The sequence below is a fragment of the Salvelinus sp. IW2-2015 genome, linkage group LG30 (genome assembly GCF_002910315.2).
Source record: "Salvelinus sp. IW2-2015 linkage group LG30, ASM291031v2, whole genome shotgun sequence".
Lineage (NCBI taxonomy): Eukaryota > Metazoa > Chordata > Actinopteri > Salmoniformes > Salmonidae > Salvelinus > Salvelinus sp. IW2-2015.
In genome coordinates this window covers 2077301-2087401 of record NC_036869.1, presented here as the reverse complement: position 1 = coordinate 2087401, position 10101 = coordinate 2077301, and the positions used below count along the sequence as shown (strand labels likewise).

Here is a 10101-nt window from a genome sequence, read left to right as displayed (position 1 = left end):
ATGAAAATCAAACGTAGAGTTCTCGAGCACTGGCAGTGTAATTATGGGACCACGTGCACTACGTCGAGGTTTCGGATTAGCGTTCAGCAAACCATTTTATTTTTTGCACAATGATTTCAGCTGAACATTCCCAAGTGCATTAGTTGTTTTCTACGGCTATATTCAGCCAGMACAGTCAGGTCCGTGGGAAAATCAGAGGAGACGGGCATTCAGTTGCATGCACACCATGTTAACATTGGTGTATTGTTTATTATGCATTGTGTATCCTTAGGTCAGATGCTTCGCAACATTATTTTGTGTCCAGGCCAGATTTAGTTTGTGGTAAACGTGTCCTCTCCCTGTGTGTGTGTGTGTGTGTGTGTGTGTGTGTGTGTGTGTGTGTGTGTGTGTGTGTGTGCGCGCGCGCGCGTGTGTGTGTGTGTGATTGTTTCTTGGTTGATTCGTTTAAATAGGCTATTGGTGCATAATGATAACATGTTTTATGTAAAGTCTGGAACAAGAACCCAATTACAACACATTCATAGGCCTTGATTTTCGCTTCAGTGGAGTATAGTTTGTTTAGTGGTATTCAGTGGCAATACTCGTTGTAGGAGGCCTACTGCTGGTAGTTAATGATATGTTCAAATGTTGAAGATTTTATTTTACCCGGAAGGTCTGACGGAGGTGGGCTGTGGCCGGGAGTGGCAGAGCTCTGGAGCCGGTTTGCCCCCACAGGAATGCAAATTGTCTCAGATCTTCGTACCGCCCATTCGCCTCCTCTCTGCCATTCAAAGCAACTAATTCTAGGGGACAAAAAGAGAGCACGGCTGCAGACTGTCTGCCAGACCGACACCCACATTCTTTGGGGGAGGTTGAAATCCAGATGCAACTCCAAAACACGAGACTGAAATGTGCTAACATGATTTAAAGAATAGGCATAATAATAATACATGTATAGTAGAATTAACCTGCAAGAAAATAGTATCAACAACAATGTCTGTATCTTTACAATAATCTGATTTAAATCGTGTGAATTATTGATTATTTTGTTTGGTTTTACATCTCGTTCACCACGGACAACAAGAACAAACTAAATAATATGTTTTGTTATGACTGTTTAATAAAGTAGTAACAACAGCATACCATTCCTTGAATATTTGTCTTTCAGAGGAACATCATTTACAACTCTAATAATGCAATAGTAGGCCTGTACCTGCAATCAATTCATCCACATTTAACTGGATGTCAAAACCAATAGACACTCATAAACTATGATGCTCTCTTCGATACGGTTCTGTTTCAGTCCGTTATGGATCCGCTCAAAACATAATGTACTCTGGGCATGTAATATGCGCATAACCATAAAACAGGTTGTAGTACTAAACATGAATAACTACATGACATGACACAAAACAAATCCAGCCTAACCTTTTGGCATACCAGCAGGTAACTCCCCCTGAGAATTCCGCGCTTGTTGAAAATGAAAAATAGCCTACTTGTAGGCCTATAGCTTAAGGTCAGTATACACATCTCCTTGTTGATCGTTTTGTCCCCAAATTAATATTTAAAGTCAATCACAAATGTGCAGAACTGACCAAATATGTCACGCAGACAGCCCAGGCAATTCATCTCGAGTTTGATCTGTACGTGGATTTAAAGTGTCTCAGAATGTGGGCAAATTTTGTAATGTTACGGGGTCATTGATTTTCCGTGCGAATAGCCTAATTATGAGGGAGGACTTGTGGGAGGGCTATCAGTAATTGTTTTTTGTCTAATTCATAATTCAGGAGTGCGCCATTAAAAGTCTCTGGGTTGCATTGTCGATTTAAAACGTTTAATTAGTCTTCCAAAATGCAATAAATTACATGCACACATTTACACATTATACACGTTCTTCTATGACTGTCATCAATACATTGCATATTCCTCTGGACATTTTAAACACGAGTCCCATACAATGTAAATATTTGTTGAACTGGGTTTCAGTATAACGTCCCAGATCCAAGAACCAAAGAGTGCTGTATCGAGTTGGGGGCCTGGAGGTGAGAATTCATGGCACCAGCCGTGGAGTACCAAGACGCGGAGTTTTCCAAAAAGGTGGAGGCCGCGGGGTTGATGTTCTGCGCCTGGTGGCTGTGAGGCCTGGACGGGCCATGGGTGTCCCAGACGGCGGGGGACTGCGGAGAGTTGCATGCCATAGGGTCGCTGGAGCTCGGACTGTGTTCCGGTGGAAGCTCACCATTCTTCATAATTTTCTTCAGTTTCGACCTTTTGTTCTGGAACCAGATCTTGACCTTGGGATGGATGAGAAATATGTCAAAGTGAGTTAAAATAACAGCATATTAACATCCCAGAATGCCATTATACAAAAGTATGCATACGAATTAAGCTTTCGATCATTTTTCAATAATTCATTACGCACACTTTACGCATTACATGTATATTGAAAACACAAGGCAAATTTGAACTGATAATTTTGATTTAAAAAACTAAAACAGAATGAAACTGAACACTCAATGAAAAAGAGAAAAGTAACCTATTTACCTGCGTTTGCGTGAGTCCCAACGAAGCCGCGAGCTCTGCTCTCTCTGGCAGCGCGAGGTACTGTGTGTTCTGAAATCTCCGCTGCAGGGCAGCTAGCTGAAAACTGGAGTAGATTGTCCGTGGTTTTCTGACTTTCTTGGGCTTTCCGTTTACCATCCTCACTTCAGGTTCTGCTACTTCTTTTTCTGAAAGAAAGAAATCAATTGCTTTATCTGTGGTGTACTAACAAAGTATTTGCATAACACAGTCATATTTCCTGGGTATTCCATCTATTTCAGAGCGATCAAATCAAGAGTACATCTGTCGATTTATAGGCGGATATTGAAGCCAATGCGTCTCGCAAAGAATCTAACGAGTAAAGGAAAAGTACGTCCTTTTTACAGAATAACTTCGGTGAAAACTTTGTGCCCCTTTACCAAATTTGATTTCAAGAATTTTACCATGATGAAAAAATAGCCTACCCCAGTTTGAAATACACGCATGTAAAAATGGTGTGAGGTCGAACACAACACATATTTGATTCAATAATAATAATAATAATAATAGCCTAATACAAATTCAATAAAACATTGTGTAATTACCTTGCGGACTTAATGGTTGTGGTTGTACTCTGCTATAAGTTCCAGCATATTGGTGGTAAGCAGAGGCTGTGTATGCGCTGTAGTCTGGGTATGTTTTTGCAGGGTAATTTCCCGCAGATCCGTTTACGCCGTGGTACTGGTATTGATAGGCATTGAGAGGTTTCCCATACGAGGTGGAATTAGGCGAACAATAGCCATGGTGCACTGCTCCAGCCGGGCTATAGTAGCCAGAATCCGTGGCCGTAGACTCGGGTAGCGTGGGGGATTCCTGAGACGGGTGGTGCATTGTGGTGGAAACCTGAAAAGGGTTCTGGAAGTCGGCAGGTTTGAAACTCGGAATCCTTCGGTCGAATACTCCAGTCATAGTTCGAAAGCAGCAACGTTAAATGGCAGTCTAACTCCAATGAGACGTCTGAAGACTGACTGAAGACTACACTTGCATTGTGTGATATGTGCTTACACCGACGGGGTCTCTCGAACTTCTGCCAGCCCCTCAGCAAAGACTTGGTTAAATCCTAAATTGCGCTCTTACGCACTGCAGGGAGGATCTGGTTCCATTGGCCAAGGCGCGCAGACAGCATACACCCCAACTCGCTCGACCAGTTTGCCATAGGCGATATACGAGTCAGGCTACTTTGTTGTGTTTTTACTATCAATCAAAACGGGCAATTAAACTGGGTGTCATGTCATCGATTGACAATTTAGGGTGGTAAATTGCAGTTTCCAAAACGTCCACAAGAATATATCAGTCTATCATGAGCTTCAGTATTAAAACATTACGACTGTTGTGTTGCCTGCCATTAATAATTCAGCTTTCGACAAGAAACGAAACAAAAAAATGAAATTACTACAGTATTTATCTTAAAATGTCTCATGATTGGACTTAATGCAGAGACAGAAATGAAACAGTTTCGATTGTCACAACATAAAATGCAGGTGATGCAACGAACAGATAAAACTAGATCTGTGTTTTACTTGCATATTCATAAATGAAGAAGAAACAAGTGTTTTTGTGTGATTTTACCCCATATTGTCAGCCTAAAGGCCTATATGCCCATTCATTTGTAGGCCTATGTTAATTTTAAGGTCACAGCAAGGTCTACCTCATCCTCATAAAGATGAACATTTCTGCATACAATTTATTATTAGGCTATATCACACATTTCTCTTACCACGGTGGAAAATCTATGGAAACTACCTAATTAAACTCGATTATTTGTCCGTCAACAACGGCCACGTTTAACCACACCGAAAATGCATTGAAACAACGGAAACAGACAACATTAATTTATTTTATCACTATGTTCACTAAGCTCTGTGGATGTTGCACGCAACTGAACAACGCGCGTATTGTAGTAAAATGGCGCCGCTCGGTGGTGAATGAGGGAACGTATGATCACTTTGTGCGAAGCAGGAATCAGTTTAAAATGGCGCCGCTCGGTGGTGAATGAGGGAACGTATCATAACTTGGTGCGAAGCAGTGGAATCAGCGTCAGCCACACGCGACAAGACATTCCAAGAAAATATTTGGGGACCGGGCATCATTCGTAGCCGGATACTCAACGTAGTTGGCTATTGTTGCATACTGTATGTAATCAATCAATTAAGACTAAAACATGCCAAATCCAAAATAATGAAGGTTTCTTTAATTGTTATAGGTCTATTCATTGTAGACCTACTCCATCCAGCATTTTGGATTTGAGATCAAACGTTTCATATGAGGCGACAGTACCGAATGTTAACTTTATTTGAGGGTATTTCCATACATATCTGTTTTACCGTTCAGAAATGTTGCCCAATATTAACTGAATGGTGAATGATGACTGGAGTCATTTTCTTTCTAAGTCTATAATAAAGATGTTTCTGAACACTTCTACATGAATCCTGATAATGTCATGAAAAATTAATAGGCCTAATGAGTGAGATGCCATTCAGAGGCTACAACAAAACATGCAAACTTTTCACCATTACCTAACAGGGGAGGTTAGCATTATTATAAAAATAATGGTCCCATTATTATCCCATGTTTCATGAGCTGAAATAAAAGATCACAGAAATTTTCCATGTGCACAAAAAGCTTTCTCTCAATTTTTGTGCACAAATTTGTTTATATTCCTGTTAGTGAGCATTTATCGTTTGCCAAGATAATCCATCCACCTGACAGGTGTGGAATATTAAGAAGCTGATTAAACAGCATGATCATTACACAGGTGCACCTTATGCTGGGGACAATAAAAGGTCACTCTAAAATGTGCAGTTTTGGCACACAACACAATGCCACAGATGTCTCAAGTTTTGAGGGAGCGTGCAATTAGCATGTTGACTGCAGAAATGTTCACCAGAGCTGTGGCCAGAGGTTTGAATGTTAATTTCTCTACCATAAGCCACCTCAAACGTTGTTTTAGAGAATTTGGCAGTATGTCCAACCGGCCTCACAACCGCAGACCAAGTGTAACCACACAAACCCAGGACCTCCACATCAAGCTTCTTCACCTGCGGGATCATCTGAGACCAGCCAGCCGGGCAGCTGATGAAACTGAGGAGTAATTCTGTCTGTAATAAAGCCCTTTGTGGGGAAAACCTCATTCTGATTGGCTGGGCTTGGCTCCCCAGTGGGTGGGCCTGGCTCCCAAGGACACCTACAGCACCCAATGTCACAGGAAGGCCAAAAAGATCATCAGGACAACAACCACCTTAGCCACTGCCTGTTCACTCCGCAATCATCCAGAAGGTGAGGTCAGTACAGGTGCATCAAAGCTGGGACCGAGATGCCATCAGACTGTTAAATAGCCATCACTAGCACCTTAGAGGCTGCTGCACTATATACATAGATTTGAAATCACATGCCACTTTTATAATGGAATGCTAGTCACTTTAATAATGTTTACATATTTTGCATTACTCATAAGTATGTACTGTATTCTATTCTATTCTACTGTAATTTAGTCTATGCTGCTCCGATTTTGCTCGTCAAAATATTTATATACTCTTTATTCAATTCCTTTACTTTAGATGTGTGTATTGTGTGTATTGTTGTGAAATTGTTAGATATTACTTGTTAGATATTACTGCACTGTTGGAGCTAGAAACACAAGCATTTCGCTACACCCACAATAACATCAGCAAAACATGTGCATGTGACCAATACAATCTGATTTGATTTGAAGTGGGTGGGGCTATCCCCTCCCAGGCCCACCCATGGCTGTGCCCCTGCCCAGTCATTTAATATCCAAAGATTAGGGCCTATTAATTTATTTCAATTGACTGATTTCCTAACATAAACTTCAACTCAGTAAAATCGCTGAAATTGTTGCATGTTGTGTTAATATTTTTGTTCAGTATAGAAGTTTTCAAAAACATATTCTAAACTCAGCAAAAAAAGAAACGTCACTTTTTCAGGACCCTGTCATTCAAAGATAATTCGTAAAAATCCAAATAACTTCACAGATCTTCATTGATAAGGGTTTAAACACTGTTTCCCATGCTTGTTCAATGAACCATAAACAATTAATGAACATGCAGCTGTGGAACGGTCGTTATGACACTAACAGCTTACAGACGGTAGGCAATTAAGGTCACAGTTATGAAAACTCAGGACACTAAAGAGGCCTTTCTACTGATTCTGAAAAACACCAAAAGAAAGATGCCCAGGGTTCCTGCTCATCTGCGTGAACGTGCCTTAGGCATGCTGCAAGGAGGCATGAGGACTGCAGATGTGTTCAGGGTAATAAATTGCAATGTCCGTACTGTGAGACGCCTAAGACAACGCTACAGGGAGACAGGACGGGCAGCTGATCGTCCTCGCAGTGGCAGACTACGTGTAACAACAATTGCACCGGATTGGTACATCCGAACATCACACCTGCGGGACAGGTACAGGATGGCAACAACAACTGCCCGAGTTACACCAGGAACACACAATCCCTCCATCAGTGCTCAGACTGTCCGCAATAGGCTGAGAGAGGCTGGACTGAGGGCTTGTAGGGCTGTTGTAAGGCAGATCCTCACCAGATATCACCGGCAACAACGTCGCCTATGGGCACAAACCCACCGTTGCTGGACCAGACAGGACTGGCAAAAGTGCTCTTCACTGACGAGTCAAAGTTTTGTCTCACCAGGGATGATCGGATTCGCATTTATCATCGAAGGAATGAGCGTTACACTGAGGCCTGTACTCTGGAGCGGGATCGATTTGGAGGTGGAGGGTCCGTCATGGTCTGAGGCGGTGTGACACAGCATCATTGGACTGAGCTTGTTGTCATTGCAGATAATCTCAACGCTGTGCGTTACAGGGATGACATCCTCCTCCCTCATGTGGTATACTTCCTGCAGGCTCATCCTGACATGACCCTCCAGCATGACAATGCCACCAGCCATACTACTCGTTCTGTGCATGATTTCCTGCAAGACAGGAATGTCAGTGTCCTGCAATGGCCAGCGTAGAGCCCGGATCTCAATCCCATTGAGCAAGTCTGGGACCTATTGGATTTGAGGGTGAGGGCTAGGGCCATTCCCCCCAGAAATGTCCAGGAACTTGCAGGTGCCTTGGTGGAAGAGTGGGGTAACATCTCACAGCAAGAACTAGCAAACCTGGTGCAGTCCATGAGGAGGAGAAGCACTGCAGTACTTAATGCAGCTGGTGGCCACACCAGATACTGACTGTTACTTTTGATTTTAACGGGACACATTATTCCATTTCTGTTAGTCACATGTCTGTGGAACTTGTTCAGTTTATGTCTCAGTTGTTGAATCTTGTTATGTTCATACAAATATTTACACATGTTAAGTTTTCTGAAAATAAATGCAGTTGACAGTGAGAGGACGTTTATTTTTTTCTGAGTTTATTCTTACTTACAATAAAACTGGCACCAAATTTGTACAGGACATTATTCAGTTCCTATTTGGCAAAACATAATCCAAAGCACAATCAACTGCAAATGCATCCAACGACTTTGTAGAGTCACAAGCTTGACGTAGTCATTGCTTGCTAGGAATATGGGACTAAACACTTAAAATGTTGACTCCTTTAATACACTAAAAGTGAATTTATTCAAATACTTCAAATGGGGAGACTAGATACATAAAGTGCTTTCATTTCTAAATGGTAAAACAGATAGGAAAGGGGGATACCTAGTCAGTAGTACATACATACATACTGTATGTATGAAAATACCCTAAAATAAAAGGTGATATTCTGTACTGGCGTCTAATATGAAACATTCTAGCTCAATTCTAAAATGCTGGAGTATAGAGTAAGACAACAAAATGTAACTTCACTGTCCAAATACTTATGGAGTGAAGTGTAAATAGGCCTATGAGGTAGTCTAATGATTMGATTTGTTTGTTCATATTGACCTAATAAGTTAATGGGATGAGTCCTCTGAATAGAATAGGATTAGTGTCCATTTTGTGAAATACAGAAATATGTCTATCTCAACCCCACCAAATACACACACTTGGAGAGGCACACGGTTAGCCACCAGGGAGCAGCACCCCTGGATCAAGAGCAGTTTTAGGTAGTTAAGTGACTTGCTCAAGGGCACAATGGCAGGAAATGGTGCCAGGGGTAAAACGCAGCAGCCCACAGCAGGTTGCCAGTTCAGTTCTGTATTTTTTCAGAAATTTCTGGCTACTGGTCTGTCTCTCCAACCTCTAGGCCACCTGCCACCCCATTGATGTTGATCTCTTTCTGGTAGGCCTAAGTTTACAAGTGGAAGTGAATTGTTTTGAGGAGTTGGCTGGGCCCCTAAACTCAGTTTAGCATGTTAGGCTGCCCCTACTGGTCAAGCCACAGTTTTTATTTATTTAACTAGGCAAGTCGGTTAAGAACAAATTCTTATTTACAATGATGGCCTACACAGCCTGGATATACAGCCTGTATAACCAGGGTGTCTGTGGTGACGCCTCTAACAATGAGATGCAGTGCCTTAGTCCGCTGCGCCACTCGGGAGACCATATTTGAGGAGGATAAGTAGGGGGACATAGGACATATGGCATGAGAAGGCTGGGCTGCCTAGGCCTACACACCTTCTCTACCAATGTGTACAGTAGGCCTAGGCCTACTAGCTACACCAATACAAAATCAATACAAAATCATCCAGTAACAATAATGAATGTTAAGCTAGTTCGCAGGACTTTTGTGGAATCCACGAGATGGGTTTATCAGTGAGCATTTATTTCAAATACAACATGCCCCGAAAAAGACTGCTGTTTTTTCTTCCAGCGAAAGGCATTCGGCAGTGGCCAAATTAAGTAAAATTACACATTTGGTTGGTAACGTTACAGCTATTTTAATATTGTAGTGTTTACAGGGCCTAAATGAAATACATTCATTGCACTTTGGTTGATTCATCTTCCTCTGAATTTCGCAATGTTGTAAAATGAACACGGCCAAGGAAAGACCGCGCGGGGATAAGAGAGTGGACTGTGCGTGTGACATCACACAGATCCTTCGCTAGCCTCTCTCGGCATAGCTCCGGTTTGTGTTGGGGGGATGGTGCCGTGCCGAGGATGATAAAGCTATCGTGGTGTTGTAATTTACTGCTTGGCTAAAACCTTCCACTTCCTAACAGAGCCGCCCACACTGTTTTATATATATAGTACCCATTTACGTATGTATTTTGGCGACGTTTGAGAAAAGTGGAGTACCCGTACGTACGACCACAGAGTGCACGCTGAACAAACGATAAAATGTATTCCAGTGGAGCAGCTGGAGGTAAGTTTAGCATTTTGCTAGTTAGCAAGACGGATAGCGAATAAATGTGGTGATAGTGATAGTTTGGTCTTTGGGGCCTCCAATCATTTACACGGTTTTGTTTTCATTTTGTAACATTGTTCGCCAAGCTCAGTTTAACATTTCGTCCCTAGTTAGTTAGCTAGATCTCGCGTTAGCAAGCCTTGCCACCGTTTGCCTGGCCTGTTGTTGTTAGCTAGTTAACTAATGTTAGCTAAGCCTGTTGACCTGGCTAACGATAGTTGGAAGTCGATTAACTTCAAT

At 42.0% G+C, this 10101-nt stretch overlaps 2 protein-coding genes across 8 annotated transcripts in view; one reads left to right on the top strand and one right to left on the bottom strand.

The window, feature by feature from the left end:
• Nucleotides 1-1676: 1676 nt before the first annotated feature.
• LOC112067876 (homeobox protein Dlx5a) lies at nt 1677-3564 on the bottom strand. Its single transcript, XM_024134703.2, has 3 exons — nt 3105-3564; nt 2524-2708; nt 1677-2273 (listed from the first exon to the last, which is right to left on the bottom strand). Exons 1-3 carry the CDS (start codon nt 3466-3468, stop codon nt 1962-1964), a joined length of 861 nt encoding a protein of 286 aa, XP_023990471.1. The 5' UTR covers nt 3469-3564; the 3' UTR covers nt 1677-1961.
• Nucleotides 3565-9562: 5998 nt separating this feature from the next.
• LOC111954951 (protein argonaute-2) overlaps nt 9563-10101 on the top strand; it is a 34625-nt gene continuing 34086 nt past the window's right edge. For all 7 annotated transcript variants that reach the window (XM_070436063.1, XM_070436062.1, XM_070436061.1 and 4 more), the window contains exon 1: nt 9563-9819. In XM_070436063.1, the coding sequence (XP_070292164.1) occupies nt 9795-9819 (25 nt within the window). In that variant the 5' untranslated portion in view covers nt 9563-9794. The remainder of the gene's footprint in view (nt 9820-10101) is intronic.

What these genes read in the sequence shown, in the direction of transcription:
- LOC112067876 (XM_024134703.2), bottom strand. Translation starts at nt 3,468, where the DNA reads ATGACTGGAGTATTCGACCGAAGGATTCCGAGTTTCAAACCTGCCGAC. An exon ending in ACAACCATTAAGTCCGCAAG is followed by an intron (nt 2,709 to 3,104) that starts GTAATTACACAA and finishes TCTTTCTTTCAG; the next exon opens with AAAAAGAAGTAGCAGAACCT. An exon ending in TGGGACTCACGCAAACGCAG is followed by an intron (nt 2,274 to 2,523) that starts GTAAATAGGTTA and finishes ATCCATCCCAAG; the next exon opens with GTCAAGATCTGGTTCCAGAA.